General features: G+C 37.1%; 1 protein-coding gene across 9 annotated transcripts in view; it reads left to right on the forward strand.

The window, feature by feature from the left end:
- NSD3 (nuclear receptor binding SET domain protein 3) overlaps positions 1-20,253 on the forward strand; it is a 103,433-nt gene that overhangs the window by 26,023 nt on the left and 57,157 nt on the right. For 8 of the 9 annotated variants that reach the window (XR_011433260.1, XR_011433261.1, XM_070253068.1 and 5 more), the window contains exons 2-4: positions 8,868-9,586; positions 18,294-18,365; positions 18,833-18,995. Coding sequence is in view for 7 of the 9 variants with exons in the window: in XM_070253068.1 (XP_070109169.1) it covers positions 8,912-9,586; positions 18,294-18,365; positions 18,833-18,995 (910 nt within the window). In the remaining 2 variants the exon portion in view is untranslated. The remainder of the gene's footprint in view (positions 1-8,867; positions 9,587-18,293; positions 18,366-18,832; positions 18,996-20,253) is intronic. The other variant, XM_023630606.2, reaches the window with a different exon arrangement.

Below are 20,253 nucleotides of genomic sequence, written 5' to 3' on the forward strand. Positions count from 1 at the left end.
CACATCCTGCCTGTATTTCGTGGCCTAAATGCCTCCTTGTCTAGTGAACATTGTTCTTCTCAAGTGCCAGTTATAATTGTATTGGTAACACGATTTAATTCTTAGTCACCTTCTGTTTCACAGTGTTCATATTGTTTACTACTATTTTATGAGTCTTGCACATAAAATCTTATCTTGTCTAGTATACCAAAGAGATTATAAATGCTTTTAGGTCAGAGACAGGTTTTTCACAAGTTCTGTGTGCCCAATGTTGCACTAAATGATGATGTAGCCAATAGGTATTGAGCTCTAACTATACTCAAGGCACTGCTCATGGATTAGCTCTTAATTCTTACCACAACACTGTACAACGTAGACAATTATAAGTCTCCACAGTTTCTGGATGAGGAAACAGAGATTAAGTTGCTTAAAGTCACATAGGTAACAAGCCTTGGATCTGGGTTTTTGAACCTAGTAGTTTGATTCTGAGCCTGTACTCTGAACCACTGTGCTCACTAGAGAGCCTCCTAACGCCGGAAGGTCTTAACTCTTCTGTCAGTTGGCGTGTCTGCTGTTTGAAGGCCAGCTGCCGGACTGCAGTACATAGAAAAATCACTATGGAGAGGAATTTAGTTATAGTCCTAAAATATCTTTTTTTTTTTTAAAATCATCAAAACTACTTTCTTTATTGCATTATTGAATTAGGTGGAGGCATAATATGAAAAAGCATGGCTCCAATCATGCTGAGACTTTCTAAAAAATAGAACAATGTGGACCATTTGGCTTATTTGATCAGAGTATGGTGTCACTATTTAATGCAGGCTTCTACTACCTTAAGAAGCTGTAGCTTTTCTTTTCAATGCTTCTTCCAAACCCTAGCCAAATTATTTATTTTTTATTTTTTCCCAGCGTTTTACTTTTCAGATTTTCAAACCTTTAGGAAAGTTAAAAGAATATTACAGTCAACACCTGGATTAGCTAATGGTTAACATCTTACCTCCTTTGTTTTACTCTTCATGCATTGTGTTGGGTTGTTAAATCTTTTAAAATCTAGAATGGTCTTTCCACCTCTTGTTTGTTTGTTTGTTTATAACATTAGCTTTTTTGAAGAGCCCAGGCCAGTTGTCCGAGACTGTGTTTCACATTTTGGATTTGTCTGATTGTTTCCTCATTTTGAGATGCAGTTTAAGCATTGGGAAAAATACTTTGAAGATGATGATGTGTTAATGAATCATATCATGAGGCACATAATGCTGGGTTGTCCTGCTGTTGGTAATGCCGTGTTTAATCACTTGTTTAAAATGGTGCCTGTCAGATCTCTCTCTTATACGTATTTCTGTTTACAATTAGTAAGTAATCTGTGAAGGAATGAATATTTAAGCTGTCATTTCACTTGTCTCATTTTTGCTCAGAAAGCCTTAGTGGGTCTCTCTCCATTTCCTAGAATGTAAGAGTATAAGGATGTTCTTTGGTAGATACAGTAGTCCCCCTGATCCACAGGGGTATGTTTCAAGACCCCCAGTGGATGCCTGAAACCATGGCTAGTACCGAACTCTATATAGACAATGTTTTTCCTATATATACGTACCTATGATAAAGTTTAGTTATAAATTAGGCACAGTAAGAGATTAATAACATTAATAATAAAATAGAACAATCACAACAATATACTGTAATAAAACTATCGCAGATCTTAGCAACCTCAGCATACGATTTTTTTCGTTTCTTTATTAAGTTGACAACTTTCACTTTTTCACTTAAAGGAAGCACTTTACAGCTTCTCTTGGCATATCCGAATTGCCAGCATCACTACTCTTGTGCTTTGGAACCATTATTAAGTAAAATAAGGGTTACTTGAACACAAGCACCACGATACTGAGACAATCAATCAGATAACCAAGACTAAGTGACTAGAGCAGGTAGCATATATGGCGTAGATAAGCTGGACAAGGGGATTATTCACATCCAGGGTGGGACGGTGCAAGATTTCATCATGCTACTCAGAACGGCACATAATTTAAAATTTATGAATTGTTTATTTCTGGAATTTTCCATTTAATACAGTCATGTGCCATGTAGCAACATTTCGGTCAACAGTGTCGATGGTGGTCTGGTAAGATTAGTACCAGATAGCCTAGGTGTGTAGTAGGCTGTATCATCTAGGTTTGTGTAAGTACTATAGGGAAGGAATAAATTTCCCTCTCCCCTACTTGGTTCTTCTGGCTGGTCTAAGAATTAAATTGACATAAGTCGGATTAACAGGAGAAAAACAAAAGCTTAATAACATGTATACATGGGGTACTCCCAGGAATACCAAGTAACTCATCAAAATGGCTGAAGCTCTCACCTTAAACACCCTCCTCAGCTAAAGACAAAAGAAGATGTCAGGGGACTTCAATGGGAAGGAAGGCAGTTCACAGGTAGGTGATAAGGGGCAAACATTTGGAAAACGGGTTTGTTTGGCCACATGGAAACAGAAGAACACAGAGGGGAGCCCAACAAACAGGCTTTCCTAGGTCCCTCCCTGTCTACCACCTAGTTCATGTTATGCTGAGGTGATATAGCTCACTTCCTGAGACAGGTTTTTTTATCTGAATTTTTTTAGGCAGTTACGAAGAGGTAGCAAGAAAAACTTTTGAGCCTTTTGTTTCTTAAAAGTAATTAGCCTAAAATAATCTTCATACTAAAGAGACGCTTTTTGCGGTGGCAAATTTTGTTCCCCTTCAGTACACCCTATGATGTTCGAACAACCATGAAATCACCTAACAATGCATTTCTTATAACGTATCCCTGTTGATAAGCGATGCATTACTGTATTTTCAGACGACAGTAACTGAAACTGGGGAAAGCGAAACCGTGGAGAACGGGGAACTCCTATATGTGTTTTGCAAATATTTGCTCTCTGCCTATAACTCACTTTTTTATTTTCTTAACTGTGTCTTTTGAAGAGCAAAAGTTTTTAATTTTGAAGTCCATGTTATCAATCTTTTTCTTTCATATTTTGTGGTGTTTCCTGTTTAAGAAATCTTTGCCTAACCCAATGGTTTTTCTTCCATGTTTTATTCTAGCATTTTTATGGTTTTGACTTTAGTGTTAGATTTATAAACTAATTTTAGATACTTTTTGTGTATAATGTAAAGTAAAGGTTGAGGTTCACTTTTTCCATATGGATATGCTGTTGGTTGTTCCAGCCCCATTTGTTGAAAATACTGTCCTTTCCCCTTGAATTGCTTTGGCATCTTTGTGGAAGATCAGTTGACCAGGTAACTATGGGTGTCAGTGTTTTATTTATTTTTATATTTTACAATGAGCATAACACAGTTTTGTCAAACAAGGGATTAGTGAGTGAGTAAAGTTATGTTGTGGGCTAATATCACCAGAAATCTGTTAGGTAAATGGAGGTATACTAGTTATGAGCCCTTTGAGGACAGGGACTCTTTCACTCATTTACTAACTAAACAATACTGAGTGTCTAGCATTGCATAAGATATACATGGTCCCTACCCTTTTAGAGCATGCAGTTGAGTGAGGGAGATAGACAGTAAGAAAGCAAGCACATATTTGTATAACATATTATGGTAATTGCTATGAAAGAGAAAAAACAGGCTTAGTGAGGAGAATGAGCAGCGGACCTCAGAAGGCCTCCCTGAGAGACAGTGGGTGTTCAGGGAGCTGGAGCAGCACATGTGAAAATCCTAATTACACAAATGAAGTTGACACGTTTGAGAGGCTAGAAAGAAGCCAGTGTGGCTGCAGTGCAATACCTGCAGCAGAGAGTGTTGGGAGATGACTTCAGAAATGTAAACTGAGGCCTGACTGTGCAGAGGCTTGCTGGGCATGATAAGTAGTCTGGATTTTATTTGAGTGCAGTGGGAAGGCATTGAAGGTTTTGATCTTTTTTCTTTTTTTTCTGAGGGAGATTTGCTCTGAGCTAACATCTGTTGCCAGTCTTCCTCTTTTTTTTCTTGAGGAAGGTTAGCCCTGAGCTAACATCTGTGCCACTCTTTCTCTACTTTGTATGTGGGTCCCCACCACAGCATGGCTGACAAGTGGTGTAGGTCCACACCTGGGATCCAAACCCAGGAATCTGGGCCACTGAAGCAGAGCGCATGAACTTAACCACTACACCACAGTTTTGTTCTTTTGTTTTTGTTTCTTTGAGTAAACCATGTATTTAGATCAATAAATTAAATATAGCTAGCAGTTCAGACATCTCCCTTATGGCCCCCTTTATAAGCATTTACTGTTCTAACAGCTGTCTCCATAGATTTAGTTTTAACTTTATCCTGTTTTTGAATCTTTCTCTTTTTTTTTTTTGAGGAAGATTAGCCCTGAGCTAGCTACTGCCAATCCTCCCCTTTTTGCTGAGGAAGACTGGCCCTGAGCTAACATCCGTGCCCATCTTCCTCTGCTTTATATGTGGGACGCCTACCACAGCATGGCTTGCCAAGCGGTGCCATGTCTGCACCTGGGATCCAAGTTGGTGAACCCTGGGCCGATGAAGCGGAATGTGCACACTTAACCGGTGCACCACCAGGCTGGTCCCTAAATCTTATATAAATGAAATCACACTATATACTATATGAATGGAATTGTTGTATCTGACTTCTTTCACTCAAAATTACATTTGTGAGAGTCATCCATGTTTTTGAGTATGGCAGTCATTAATTTTCCTTGCTGTATTTTGAGGGGTAGGCACACAATTGGATTAGTTTTTAAAAGGTGACTGGTTGTTATATGGGGAAATAGATTGTAGAGAAGCAGGAGAAGAAGCATGGAGACTGGGAAGATAGCTGTGGAATAGACTAGGTGAGGATCTTGGACTAGCATGAAGAGCGAAAGAGATGGAATGAAACAGACAGATGTGAGATATATGTACTTTGGAGATAAAACTCGGGGAGTTTACTGATAGATTGGATAAGAGTAGGAGTGAGGGAAAGGGATGTATCATGATTCCCAGGTTTCTGGCTTGGGCAACCAATAGATGGAGGTTTCATTTTATTCTCATGCGAAGGACTTGGGGAAGGACACCTTTAAGTAGACTAAAAACCAAGAGTTCATTAGGTATCTTAAGATGCTTGTGAGATATGAGAGAAGCTGTCGAACAGGCATTTGGATTATGGGTATGGAACATATTGGGGGGAAAAGTAGGAAGTTTGGATAGTTTGCAGGTTATGAGGCAGCTGCCATGTAAAGAGTCCTATATTAGAGTTAGAAGATCTGAGTTTCACCATTTTATTCAACTTCTATTGGCTATGTGACTAAAGGCAAATCACTTGATCTTTTTGAGCTCCATTTCTTCTCATCTGTAAAATGAGAGTAATACTGTGCTCAGAAAAATTCATTCATACGCATTTTGGGTTGGTAGGAAAAAGTCAGATTATGGAAAGGCATGTAAGGGACTTTCTGTAATATGGAGCTTTAGAGTTTCTTAGTAAGGGAATAGACATCAAAGTTTGGTTTTAGTATGCATCATCTAACTGCTGTGCAGGAAGAAGTTAAAGGTGAGAAATATCTAGAAAATCAGTTGTCATAGTTCAGGGTAAGGTGCTGAGGGCGTGGCCTGACATGGATGTAGAGATCAAAGAACAAATCAGAAAGATTTCAAAGGAAGAAAGTACAAGATTTGTTCAATCACTAGTTTTATGGCTTAAAGAAGAGAGTGAAGAATAATCATCCATGAGCCTGAGGCTTCTAGCCTAGGAAGCTAGGAAAAGAGCGGAAGCAACAACAAACCTGGGGTAGTCTGAAACGAAGTCTGAGTTAGAGAAAAGATGATGCATTCTCTTTTGAACCTATGACTTAAGGTGGTAGTATGGTTGTCTTGGATAGTCGGATATTCTCTGGCAGTGAGATATTGTGGAAAAGATCACAGGATTAGAAGTCAAGAGATTGATTCTTTTTCAGGCTTAATCACTAATTAGCTTTGTAGTCTTGGGAAATTCAGCATCTCAAGTGTTCAATGTTATCTTAAAAAATGAAGCTAACACCTTCCCTATCAGCCTTACAGGATTGTTTTGAGGATCGAGAATGCATATGAAAACACTCTGTAATTGTAAACTCCTATATAGTTGTAAGATGGTAAGGTTATTTTTATTCTTAATTCAAACTAAAATGAAATATTTGGTTCTCGGGCGAGAGAAGAGAAGAAAAGGTGGAAAATACCAAACTTCTTAAAAGTTTGTGTTCGAAACTAAATCACAAACTTTTGTCACTGGATGTATATGCCTGAAAGCCTCTGTAGACTGTAATTTGGGAGACTAATCTGGAAGCTGATCTTGTACACGACAGTTATGAGAACCAAAAACACAGGTTGCATCTTGTCAAATTTCAGTATTTAACTTCAAGTTGGAACTTTGAAGAACTTTTGAATTCCACCTGTACAGTTGTCCCATGTGTTTACAGAATTTTAGAACATACTTTTCTTGTGTCTGTGAGCTATACATTTTTGCCAAGGGTCAAATTAGGGTAATGTTTCAATTCTTAAGCTATATATAAAGAAATGATTTCTGACATTTATCAGCATTATCAGTATGGTATGCTGGTTAGGATCAGAGACTCTGAAACCAGACTTCCTGGATCAAATCCCAGCTCTGTGCGTTTGACTAGCCTTGTGCATTTGAGCAAGTCATTTAACCTCTCTGTGCCTCTATTTCCCCATCTGTAATGGGAACTAATATTAATACCTACCTGAAGGTTGTTAGGACGATTAAATGTAGTACTGTATGTAAAGCACTTACAGTGGTTCCTGGCACATGCTAAGCACTATTTGTTAGTTGTGGTTATTACAGAATAGTTAGTTGTTACTTTGGTGGTGACCAAGGAATAAAGTACATGAACAAAAGAAGCAACTCCTCTCAGAACTTATAGCTGAGGGAAGTGGAAGTGGTATAGTGGTAAAAATCAGTGTCTTTACAGTCAGACATGCTTAGATTCAAATCCTAATTCTGCCCCCTTTGCTTTGTGGTTTAAGCAAGCCACCTAAGCCCTCTGAAGCTCAGTTTCTTTCAACCATGAATGAGGAGTCACAATGCCTATCTTGCAAAGTTGTTATGAGGATTAAATAAGACAGTGTGTAAAGCGGTGGCCCAGAATAGATGCTAAAAAAACGAGTGTGCTAACACCCGATTCCACTGTACAGCAGTATGGGCAGTCTGATTTCCTGTACACTCTCGTATTCATTTGTTTGCAGTCTTGGAACTTCCAAAATTCTTTCCATTTGCTAACAGCAGAATAAACAGCAACTGTTTAATTGGACACACCTTGAAAAGTGTGTTGTCAGTTTTTGTTTCCCTCTTCCCTTTGCTCTTTTGGGTTACTTGATATATCATTATGGTAAATCCTGCTAGACCCAAAATAGTAGACATTTTTAATCAGTCATAGAATTAACTGGGCTATAGCCTCAGAATCCTTCACGGAATTCCAGCAGCTACAATCAGTTCATCAGACTTCATACAGTAGTGAAATCCTCTCTGCCTTAGAGCTTTCTAGAAGAAATGTTTATGGGATTATCAGAATAATATCTGGACTCCCCACTAATCCTCTGTCTCAAGATGTGGGCTTATCAAACATTATGACAAAGCAGAGTGCTCTTAGAGCATTTCCTAACAGGTGCTTATCTATATTATAACATTGTTACATAATGTGGGCATCTTTAGACACCTCCTAGAGGAGATGCAATAATTGTAAGAGTATAATGCAATGGCTATAATGCAAAGATTATAACACAATGACCCAAGCAAGAGTGTGTATCAGAATCAGCTGGAATGTGGTCTTAAAATACTCATGCTCTAGGCTTCATCATACATTTATTGAATCAGGTTCATCGGTAGATGGAACTTGACATGTGCATTTTGTAAAAGTATCCCAGATGATTCTGCTGTATATACCACTAGTTAAAAACAACTAGATAGTGGCAAGAGTGTAGAGAATCAGGCATCCTCACACGCTATTTGTATGAATGTAAATTGATACAGTACAGCCTGTAGGACAGTTTTGCAGTATCTGTCAAAATTTCAAATCTGTCCTATAGAAATATATGCACAAAGATATAGTTTCAAGAAAGTTTCCTGTATTCCTGTTTATAACATCCAATAATTGTGAGCCACTGAACGATTGTCAGTACACAAATGATTAAATATGTTGTGCTGGATACCACAGTTGTTTACTATGCAGTCATCTAAAGAATGAAGTATGGATGAAGATTATCTATGCATGCTGATGTAGAAAGATATCTAGGATATATTGTTAAGTTGAATAAGCAAGTCATGGAATAAACGCTATTTTTAAAATTTTACGTGTAAATATATAGAGAGAGATTTGGAAGAATACCCAACAAACTGTTTACAGTGGTTATCCATGACATAAAAGAATGGGAATGATGGAGGGGAGAGGAATAGGCCTTTTTACTTTTGTATTTAAAATATTTGCAATAAGATTTTATTATTTTTGTAATAAGAGAAAGAAACACTGGATAAAACATGAATAATTTAAAGGAAGTTCGTATGGAACCTAATTTGTATGTGTTAGGACACTGCTTATTTTTCAAATACCAGTTTTAACCTGAGACTTACAATCTATAATCTCTAACTTGGGAAACAGAAAGGAACATCAAAACTATTTTGCATGCTTGCAAAGAGAATAAAATTTTGTTACCAAAGTTATTGTGAAAGTAACTGAGAGTTTTAAACAGATAAGCGTTTAAGATATAAAGTGTTTGCCCTGTATCAGAATTATATTGACTATCTGCTTTAAAAATATTTGGTGTCTATGCATAGCTGGATATGAAAATTGGGTTCAGAATATTTTAGTGTAATCCTTTTTCAATTGATTAGCCGCTAGCCTGTGAGGATATTAACACCTTTTAATCTCCTCTTTTAAAACTATAGGCCCGATGAGAGAAAGGGAAAGTTAAGGATGCTGGAGCAGAACAATGGATTTCTCTTTCTCTTTCATGCAAGGGATCATGGGAAACACAATTCAGCAACCACCTCAACTCATTGACTCCGCCAACATCCGTCAGGAGGATGCCTTTGATAACAACAGTGACATTGTTGAAGATGGTGGCCAGACACCATATGAAGCTACCTTGCAGCAAGGCTTTCAGTACCCACCTACCACAGAAGATCTCCCTCCACTCACAAATGGCTATCCACCATCAATCAGCATGTATGAAACTCAAACCAAATACCAGTCATATAATCAATATCCCAATGGGTCAGCCAATGGCTTTGGTGCAGTTAGAAACTTTAGCCCCGCTGACTATTACCATTCAGATATTCCAAACACAAGACCACATGAAATTCTGGAAAAACCTTCTCCTCCACAGCCACCACCTCCTCCTTCGGTACCACAAACTGTAATTCCAAAGAAGACTGGCTCACCTGAAATTAAACTAAAAATAACCAAAACTATCCAGAATGGCAGGGAATTGTTTGAGTCTTCCCTTTGTGGAGACCTTTTAAATGAAGTACAGGCAAGTGAGCACACAAAGTCAAAGCATGAAAGCAGAAAAGAAAAGAGGAAAAAAAGCAACAAGCATGACTCATCTAGATCTGAAGAGCGCAAGTCACACAAAATCCCCAAATTAGAACCAGAGGAACAAAATGTAAGTTGAAACATCTTTTTGAAAAATTTTGTAATATTTCACATTCACTGGAAGTCCAAGAGGTATTTTTCAGTTTTTAGCTCTTCAAATATAAATATCTCTGATAACTTCTTTCTTCTAATCCTTAGCAAGGAGTGTGGGCTGTTAGAATAGGTGCTGAGTAAATATTTGTTGAATAAATGGACATGATTAGAGTGGAGAAATATTTTTAAAACATGGCACTTAAGAATCTTCCTTCTTATGTTTCTTTGTCTAATAGCCTCACTTATTTTTATTTGCTTATAATAAACTCCTGGTTTCTGAAGATGAAGAGGAAAGGCAAAGAGAAGATCGTTAATTATATTGGTTTTTCATTATTTTAGACTAACTTTTCCAGTGGAGCTTGGATGTAACACTCATTACTAATATGTTTGCGCAGAATAACCTGAAGTAATAGTGGAACTCTTTTCATTAAAATCAGAGTTAGTATTCATATATATTGATTAAAACTTCAGGTGGAGTTTTCATAAAAGTCAGCCTTCATAGGTAACTTAAGATACATGCTGCTGAATTTTTTAATATCTCTGGGATTTCAGTATGAGTTTTCTTAATAAGAAGAGGTATGTAACAAATCAATTCTGGCTTGCATGGAGAGTTTTTAGTTAGTATTCGAATACATGGTATGAATTGAAGCTGTTTCCCGACATTTATTGGGAAGAAATGAATATCTGTTTATTTTTGTGACAGTTGTCTGCTTTTATATCTGGTATGCCTGAATAAGTTAATTTATTATCTTCTTTTCAAAGAAGTGTTTACCTCTTACCAACTCCCCTTTTCCTTTGTAGCTGGGTTCTAGTACTTCATACAACTCAAATGTGATCATCTTCTAGAGTAAAGGTCATACTGCTTCTGGACTCTCACAAGTCCCAGTGTGATATTTCAATATGTTTTTCTCATTTTTCCACAGTTTTCTTATTCATTTAACAAATATATATTGAGTACCTACTGTGTGCTATACACTTCTCTAAGAATTGAAAGTAGGGCAGTGAATGAAACGCAGAGATGCCCACTTTCAGGGTGCTTATATTCTAGTAAGAGGAGCCAGAAAATACATAATACATCTGTACATGCATACATACATGTATGAGTTCAGAGAGTGTTAAGTGCTATGAAAACTGGATAAGGAGATAAAGAGAAATCAGGGACACTTTAGCTATTCTGGTGTCTTAATTCTGCATCTGTAAAATGAAAGCTTTAGAATTAAATGGTTTCTGAAATGTTTTTAAATTCCTGTCATTTATTAAATGCCCCCCACAGACCTTAGCTCACATAATCGCTACCTTAGCTCACATAATCTCTTATACTGACTGGTAATATATAAGTGAATAAATGGAAGGAGAGAAGTTAACTTTTTGCACTCCAGATACATTCACTGTAGCATTTCTTTCCTAGACCTGCAATGAAAATATACATGATGCACTATGACCCCTGGCAATCAAAAAAATGCATACAACCTGAATTTGGTTTTAGCCTAGTTCCTGAGAACTGTCTTATTGGCTTATCTTGCTTTGCTCTAGAGAATCTGGCAAATAGGAGAATATCCAATTTTACTTATTAGGCTAGACTTTTTGCCTGTATTGAGACATTGAATTTAAAATATATCTCAAAATAGTAATCGGACGGGAAGCACTTAGAGGCAGGTTAAGACAGTCTGTTTATGTTTTGTATCTACTTTTTGCTTTATTGGAATCTAGGAAGAAATTTCAGTGCAATGGTATTTCTAGTAGTCACTTCGCAATGAGGTTTTAAAGCCAGTTCTGTCTCTGTTGGATTATCTGCTATGTATGGCTCTTTATATCACTTAAAATTTCAGTTAACTGTTATATCCAGGGATTAGAATAGTTAGATATAAGTTGAGGGTTTTAGTTCATTTTCTTTATTGGTAAGTCACGTGGGGCATAATTTAATATTTCATTATTTAGCATCTTACAACACCTTGGGATAAAAGAATGTAAATTTGACTGGATGTATAAATGTACAAAGTGGCGTTGATTGCACTAAATACTACCAGGACCATTGCCTGAAACTTGAGTTTTTGGGGAAAATCTGGGCGTTTTTCTTGTTTCTTTCTCTATCTCCCCCCTTCTGTCTCCCTGCCCCCTCTCTCCCTCTTCTCATCCTTCTCTTCCTTTCTCTCTCTCTTCCCCACCTTGCCTCCTCCCTTTTCTTTCAAAGAAATAATGTGAAGAGCTAAGTTCTTGTTAAATGAATTTTTATTGATTAAAATTTTATCACACATGGGGGCAATTATCTTAAGAGATGGGTGCCACGAAAGTTGTCCTCCGTCCTAATAACAGAACTTTAAAGCTAGAGCTCCAAGGCTCTTGCTTGTTGTTAGTGTTGTCCTTTTGCTAAGCTATACAGATGACTAAGTAATGTGCAAAAATTAACCTGTTTTGTAACTTTATGTGTTTTTTAATTGGTTTCCCTTAACTTGAATATCTATTTTGCTTCCTTCAGGACAGTTTTTTTTAAGTGTTTTAATATTTAATACCCTTGTGCCTCCTGGTTGTCACTCAGGGCTGAAGCCCTTGGTGTTAGCACTGTAGAGGGCTTAGAAGCGAAAGAGCAGCCCGGGACTCTGCTGACGCCACTGGACAGCTCCCTCCCCCGGACACCCTGGGAAGCATGCTGAGAGCTGTGTGCCTGGCGAAAAAGTTTGAAATGATTGTCCTCAAGCTGGATTTATACACACACACACACGTATATATTTGTTCCTTAAAAGCCCACTTATAGATTCTTTTTTGAGCAAACAAAATCTCATCTAAATACACTTCAAGGTTTCACTCACTACTTTTTTCTTTTATTTTTTCTTCATAGTTGATCTACAAGTATTTCCTCCCAATCCTGAGCTATTTGGTCTTCTAAAGAGTGGCTGTTATTTGGAACAATCTAAGTATATGTTTTCAACATTGAAAATGTGTCCAAACATCTAGGCAGCAGGAGACCTGAGATCACTACTGAAATTGTATATTTTGTAAAGCTGCTTTAGCTGTTTTTCCTCCCACCAAATTAGAAACATGTGGAAATGTTTCTGGCGTTTCTTCCTTGGCAGGTGTAATGCCTCAGGCATGTGAGTGTAGGCCCTGTTCAAACACTGGTCTTCCACCAGTCCGTCAGTCCGTCAGTCCGTCAGTCCGTCAGTCTGTCAGTCTGTCAGTCATTGAGATTATTCACTAAGGCTAGTCTCCTTAACTCCTAGCTTGCCGTTTTCACTTACAAAAAGCCCAACAGCTGGTTCGGTCCCATTAGCACTAAGAGGTTATATTTGGTTCTTTAGCTTCAGAGTATTAGGTCTTAAAATTCTTAGAAACTGTTCACATGCAAAATGTTTTTTTTGTACAGACATTTTAGTTTTTAAGATTACAAACTTAAGCAGTTATTCACAAAGTAAAAGAAAAATGCACCAACAATTTATTGCCTTTAAAATTTTCTTTCCACCTTAAATGTTGATATACGTTTTCGGTTCTTTTAGAGAACACAATTTTGCTTAATGTTTTGAAAATTATTATGAGTTTCAAACTCTGCCAGATTTGATGCATATTATTCATCTTAATAAATCTCTTAGGTTTTAATGAAATTACTAGAGCAAATTTTTTAAAGGAACATTTAGGATAATGTAATTTTATCTTAGCTGCTCTCTTAACATATTTTTTTCCTGTTTAGGAAACTTCTTATGATTCTTTCCTGGAATATAGGTCTTTGTATGTGGGATCAACTAAAAATGTAAAAATGTGGTATATACCTGTAAAATCATGTTCAGAATTAGGATTACTCGAACACTAAGGAGAGCTAACTCACTGTCATCTTTTTCTCTGATGTTTTCTCTTCCTAAAGCAACAGTATTAGTACCGAAAAAGGTATCTTTTGTCCTTACTTGATTTTTCTTTTAAGCTTATCTGTCCTTTGAACAACTGAAGAAAAATGGATTTTATGCCCAGAAGTATTTTATCTGTTGGCATTTTCTGACTCCTTATTTTTCTTCACTCCTAAGCATTTGACTTCCCTTGACCATTTCATCTTAAAACTTCTCCCCTTCTTAATTGCTGTTTGTTATACTGTACTGTCTCTTGGTTTATCCTCTTACCTTTTTTTTTGAGCTCAAGTCATAGATCTCTAAATGCTTACCAGATATTTCTGTTTTGCTCACACATTAGCACAGTTTACAATGTATATTCCCTTGTTGTCATTGGAGCATCTTTATGTGACTTCTTTTTCCTCCTTTTATTTATTTAGTCTTAGAAGCTTAGAATAAATCTTCTTGGGCTTCTTTCTCTCCCTTGCCATTTCTTTCCTTTTAAAATGACTGTGTAAAAAAATTGCAGTTCTATGAAAGTGATTTTAACAGTTTCAAGCCAGCTGGAAGGAAATGCGAACAATCTGGAACAAACCAAAAAATCAAAAAAAGATAAGATATTTGAATAATAAAAAGGTTTTAAAGGAAATCCTATCCTTAATCTAGAAAGGGAAAAATGTTAATGGGCTTCAGGCCAGCTGTTACAATAGTAGGATTCTGTCGTTTGGCAAAGATTAGTCACTCCTTTCTATCTCCCCTCAAAAAGGGTTATAGAGTTCCCTTACACCCAGACATCATGAAGATTGAACATGTGGAGGAGGATGACTCGCTTTCTTCGCCACGTATGTGCTTCCTGCTGTAGCTTGAGAATGAAAAGCTGAGGTGAAGGCTTAAGCTACATCTGTAGACTGAAATGAAGCTGCTGAATGGGCCTATGCAAATGCGGACAGTATTTCTAAACTGCTTTATTGTTACACTAGTGATCGGGAAAGCAGTTTTCATTTGAACATAGATTTTTCTTTCCTTGCTCAGTGAGTGTGTCCTATTAGATTAGATATTCCTGGTACCCCACAGACGCATCTGACAGAGCTAATTTTGTGCCCGTAAACAAACGACCTCTACTTTCCTTCACCTGGACCATTTCCAATGTTTCCAGAAACCTCCTAATTAAACGTCCTGCTTTTCCTCTTGCTCCCTTCCAAAATGTTCCCCACATAACAGCTAACGTGATTTTTTTTTTTAGTTCATAACAGTTTACATCATTGTGAAATTTCAGTTGTACATTATTTCTTGTCCATCACTGTATAAGTGCTCCCCTTCACCCCCTGTGCCCACCCCCCAGCCCCCTTTCCCTGGTAACCACTGAAGTGTTCTCTTTGTCCATGTGTTTGTTTATATTCCACACATGAGTGAAATCATACGGTGTTTGTCTTTCTCAGTCTGGCTTATTTTGCTTAACATAATAGCCTCCAGGTCCATCCATATTGTTGCAGATGGGATAATTTTGTCTGTCTTTATAGCTGAGTAGTAGTCCATTGTATATATATACCACATCTTCTTTATCCAATCATCAGTCACTGGGCACTTGGGTTGCTTCCATGTCTTGGCTATTGTGAATAGTGCTGCAGTGAACATAGGGGTACATATGTCACTTTGAATTGTTGATTTCAAGTTGTTTGGATATGGCTGGGTCATATGGTATTTCTATTTTTAGTCTCTTGAGGAATCTCCATACTGTTTTCCATAGTGGTTGCACCAGTTTGCATTCCCACCAGCGGTGCATGAGGGTTCCCTTTTCTCTACACCCTCTCCAACATTTGTTATTTTTAGTCTTAGTGATTATAGCCATTTTAACAGATATAAGGTGGTATCTTAGCGTAGCTTTGATTTGTATTTCCCTGATGATTAGTGATGTTGACCATCTTTTCATGTGCTTATTGGCCATCTGTATATCTTCTTTGGAAAAATGTCTGTTCATATCCTCTGCCCCCCCGCCCTTCTTTTTTAACGATTGGCACCTGAGCTAATATCTGTTGCCAATCTTCTTTTCTTCTTCTTCTTCTTCTTCTTCTCCTCAAAGCCCCCACTGCAAAGTTGTATATTCTAGTTGTAGGTCCTTCAGGTTGTGCTATGTGGGACGCCACCTCAGCATGGCCTGATGAGCAGTGCCGTGTCCTTGCCCAGGATCCAAACCAGTGAAAGCCTGGGCCACCGAAGAGGAGCACGTGAACTTGACCACTCTGCCCATTTTTTGATCTGGCTGGCTGTTTTTTTTGTTGTTCAGTTGTGTGAGTTCCTTATGTATTATGGAGATTAAACTCTTGTTGGATATATGATTTGCAAATATTTTCTCCCAATTGGTGGGTTGTCTTTTTAACATGATCTTTTAAAACCGTAAATTGGCATGTTACTTCTCTACCTAATCCTCCTTAGTGGCTTTTCATTGCGCCTGAGAGAGCACTTGCACATGGCCTGCGGAGCCTCAGGATGTAGCCTCCTCTCCTCTCTCCTCTTGTAAGCCATCTCTTCTTTGGGGCAGTTAAGTCAGTTGTAACGGCCTTCTTGAAGTTTTTACCTTTTTTGAACCTCACGCATGCCACTCCTTCTCTCTGGAATGTTCTTTCGCCCACTTTTTACTAGACTAACTCCTCTTCCTTTGAGTCTCAGATTATAATTTACTTTCTCAGAGAGGCCTTTTCTGACCTTCATATCTAAAAATATACACACCATTATTTCTCTTCATACATTTACGTTGTATAAGTATATGTTTGTGTTTTTATTTGTTTACTGTCTGTCTGTCCTACCTGGCTGTAAGCTCTTTGAGGTTAGGGGTCACATCTGTTTGTTTCATCATCGTATACCCAACTCGCACCACAGTGCCTGGAAAGTCATAGGCACTGTGGAGTGAATGAGTAGACTTGGAGTTTGGGGTATTTGTCTGGCTTATCATTTTCCTAACAATTAAAACCTTTTTTTACAATTTCTTTTATTTAGTGAAACTTTGTTTTTACAACAGTGTCTTGAATGTCTTGCATTAATTGAAAATTGTAAGTAGCTTCTAGTATTAGCCATATTTTTTTCAGTGGCATTAAGACCTAATTTGATGGATATATCCCTCTTATTAAGCCATCTAAATTAACTTCTGTTCTTTGACAAGTGAGAAATTTTTAAAAATCTTTTAAATTACAAAAATAATTGCTTTTTACAGAAAATGCAAATAATACAAAAGTATAGATCTACCCTATTTCCCTAACTTCATTCCCCAAAAATAACTACTCTGATCAATTTGGTGTACAATTTATCAAATATTTTTCAAGGCATATATAGACTTTTTAAATAAAACGTGGAAAGATGTTGATAGACATGTAGATTACTGACATGAAATAGTGTTGTAGTTACCATCCCTCTCCTTAGATTTTCTTGTTTTGTGTATTTCTGTAGAATAGGTTCCTAAAATAGAATTGGTAGATTGAAGCGTGTACATATTTTGAATTTTGATAGGTACTTCCAAATTGACTCCTAAAAGGGTTATAGAAATTAATTTTTAAACTACATATTTGTGGGGTTTATGATTAGAAAAGTAAAATAATGTTTGTTGTAGACAGTTTGACAAATAGAGAAAAGCACACCAAAAGAAAATCACTTATTCCATCATCTGGTGGTTTCCTTCTAGTCTTTTTTTTCTGGGTACATAAAAACAGTTGTTTTTCCAAGACTGGAATCATACTGTACCAGCTCCTTTGCAATTTACTGTTTTAAAATAACATTATATTGGAGCCAGCCTGGTGGCACAGTGGTTAAGTTCACACATTCTGCTTTGGTGGCCCAGGGTTCACCAGTTTGGATCTCAGGTGCAGACCTGTGCACTGCTTGTCAAGCCATGCTGTGGTAGGCGTCCCACATATAAAGTAGAGGAAGATGGGCATGGATGTTAGCTCAGGGCCAGTCTTCCTCAGCAAAAAAAGAGGAGGATTAGCCACAGATGTTAGCTCAGGGCAAATCTTCCTCAAAAAAAATAAATAAAATAACATTATATTGTTATTTTTCCATGTCACTTTAAAATGTATTTATATTATTCCAATATCTAGTTATTCTATAATTTATTTAACTAATTCTTCATTTTTGAACATCTAGTCTGTTTCTAATATTTGCTCTTATAAATAGTACTGGTGTGCATATCTTCGTAATTATAGATAGATTTTTATACCCCTTAATGCTCTCTCAATATACATTTTTAGAAGTCGATTTGCTGGGTCCAAGTCTGAAAATTTAAGGCTTTTCATGCATATTGCCAAATTGCTCTCCAGAAAAATTGCAACTTACGTCTTACTAGCAATCGCCAAGTGCCCGTTTTTCTGTACTCTGGTAGGTTAAAAAAAACACACACACGGGCCAGCTCAGTGGCATAGTGGTCAGGTTCACGCTCTCTGCTTTGGTGGCCTAGGGTTCACAGGTTCAGATCCTGGGCACAGACCTAGCACTAGTTGTCAAGCCATGCTGTGGCGGCATCCCACATAAAATAGAGGAAAGATTGGCACAATCTTCCTCAAGCAAAAAGAGGAAGATTGGCAACAGATATTAGCTGAGGGCCAGTCTTCCTCACACACAAAAAAAATCCCACATAAACTAAGAAATTAGGTTTTAAAAGTAATAAAATAAGAAATGGGAAACATAGCTATGGTGTGGAATGGAAAATGAATGTTAAGGCACAGCCTCATGTACTGCATAAGTTGTATTCTTACTCCTTACATTATTCAGTTAATAGATGCCCTTTATTCTCTTTGCTGTTTAGTTCTCGAATTCTTTTTGTGTGTGTCACTCTTCTTTGGTTGACTGCCATTTTATTCCTTTCACCTGTACCTTTTCACCTAGAGACCAAATGAGAGGGTTGACACTGTATCAGAAAAACCAAGAGAAGATCTAGTTCTAAAAGAGGAAACCCCGGTGAGTTGCTTTATTGAATAGCATCTAACCAAATATGTTGTAAGAAGGTGAAAGCAGAGTGATTAATTTATAACACATTTAACATGTGTTATTGCAGTTCCATCCTTCTTTATTTCAGAAGTTATACTGAAATAAATCTTGGAGCTGGTTTAAGAGGTAGATATTTTCAGTGAATTGTTTTCCTTTTCAAAACTCTAACCACTTTTTAATAGATTTTGTGAATTCTCAAGGTGCCTCATCAATAACTTGGCAACAGAAACTATCAATCCTATTTTCATTATTTGGAGTAGGGCTTATTAATTATCTTCATCCTCTTTTTTTCCTTTTTGCTAGTTATAGATAGCAGGGATCAGAGAAAAGTATAATTGAAGGTAAATTTTACGTGGTTAGCATGTTTAATGTACTTTGTACATAGTTTCTTTTTAAAAATTTTTCTGCTGATGAAGTTTTATGATCTTTTCCAATAGGTTCAGCCGATATTATCTTCTGTTCCAACAACAGAAGTGTCCACTGGTGTTAAGTTCCAGGTTGGCGATCTTGTTTGGTCTAAGGTGGGAACCTATCCTTGGTGGCCTTGTATGGTTTCAAGTGATCCCCAGCTCGAGGTTCATACCAAAATTAACACAAGAGGTAAGAAAAAGCATAAATAGATACTAAGTGAAAGGTTGAGAGAAAAAAGTAAATCTTAAATGTTGTGTGTGAATATAAGAGTACACACATGATATGTAATCTGACACCAAAATATACATAGTAATATCAATTTTTCATAACCAGTGAAGTAATTATGGTCATCTTAACTGACAGCATCTACAACTGATACAGTCCCTGTTTTCTCTTACAATATCTTGCATTTATCTTATACTCTCTTTCACATTTCTTTTTTAAAAAAACCTTAATCTGACTGACCTCTCATATGAATTCCTAAAGAAAGCAGATGGATAAGTAATAAGATGTCTCATATGAGCTTAATAGGCATTTGGGCCAAGTTTTCTTTGGACATTTTTATTTCATCATTGAATCCTATGGGTAGTAATTTTTTACCCAGACAAGTGCTTTTTCTTCCTGATAAATTTTTCAGGATGCTTTTTTTTCCTCCACTCCATTTTTGAATCTCTAAATTTACTGGGACATCCTAATAAATTCAGTATGACATAGAAGTATACCTTGAATCTAGCTATATAGCATAGAATCCTACCTTAGGAATGTTAATAAATATTAAGAAAAGATGTGTTCTAACTTTTCCCTACTCCTTTTCTTGGGTTTTACCAAAACATGTAGATTAGATTCCTGAGATTGGCGTTTGGTATGGACTTCTTAGTAGCCAGAGGAAGCTTTGAGTTTGGAATTTATTTCTGCAATTTGTTTTGCAAACTCTTGTTACATGTTGAGTTCTTTATTATCTGTGACAACTGTGCACCTAATTCTTTTCCTCTCACTTTAAACTGTCTATCTTGGTCCCTGTTCACTGTTATGAGGAGAAGAAGTATCTACCTAAGTCTGGCAAGTCAGATTTGTGACAGGATCAGCCATATCTGTAATTCTTGTGCTACACTGCCGGTAATCTGCACTAGTGTGGAAGGCAGTCACCTTGTCATTATAAGCTGCTGATTAAAGCCTGGGGTAACTAGGGAGCTGGAAGCGTTGATGGGGCAGAAGTCAAGAAAAACCAGCATGGATGAATGTCTACTTTTGTGCAAGGCACTGTGTTAAGAAATTCTCTTATATGTTAGGCAGTCCTCATAGCAGCAACACTATGAAGTAGGTACTATTATTATCCTTATGTTTCAGATAAGTAAATAGAGTCTCAAATATTATTCTATTACCTCCATTCTTAAACGCTACTCTATATTAAAGGGAAAGTGATCGAATTCACCTAGTTGCAATTGAC

This window comes from Equus caballus, chromosome 27, assembly GCF_041296265.1.
Source record: "Equus caballus isolate H_3958 breed thoroughbred chromosome 27, TB-T2T, whole genome shotgun sequence".
Taxonomy (NCBI): domain Eukaryota; kingdom Metazoa; phylum Chordata; class Mammalia; order Perissodactyla; family Equidae; genus Equus; species Equus caballus.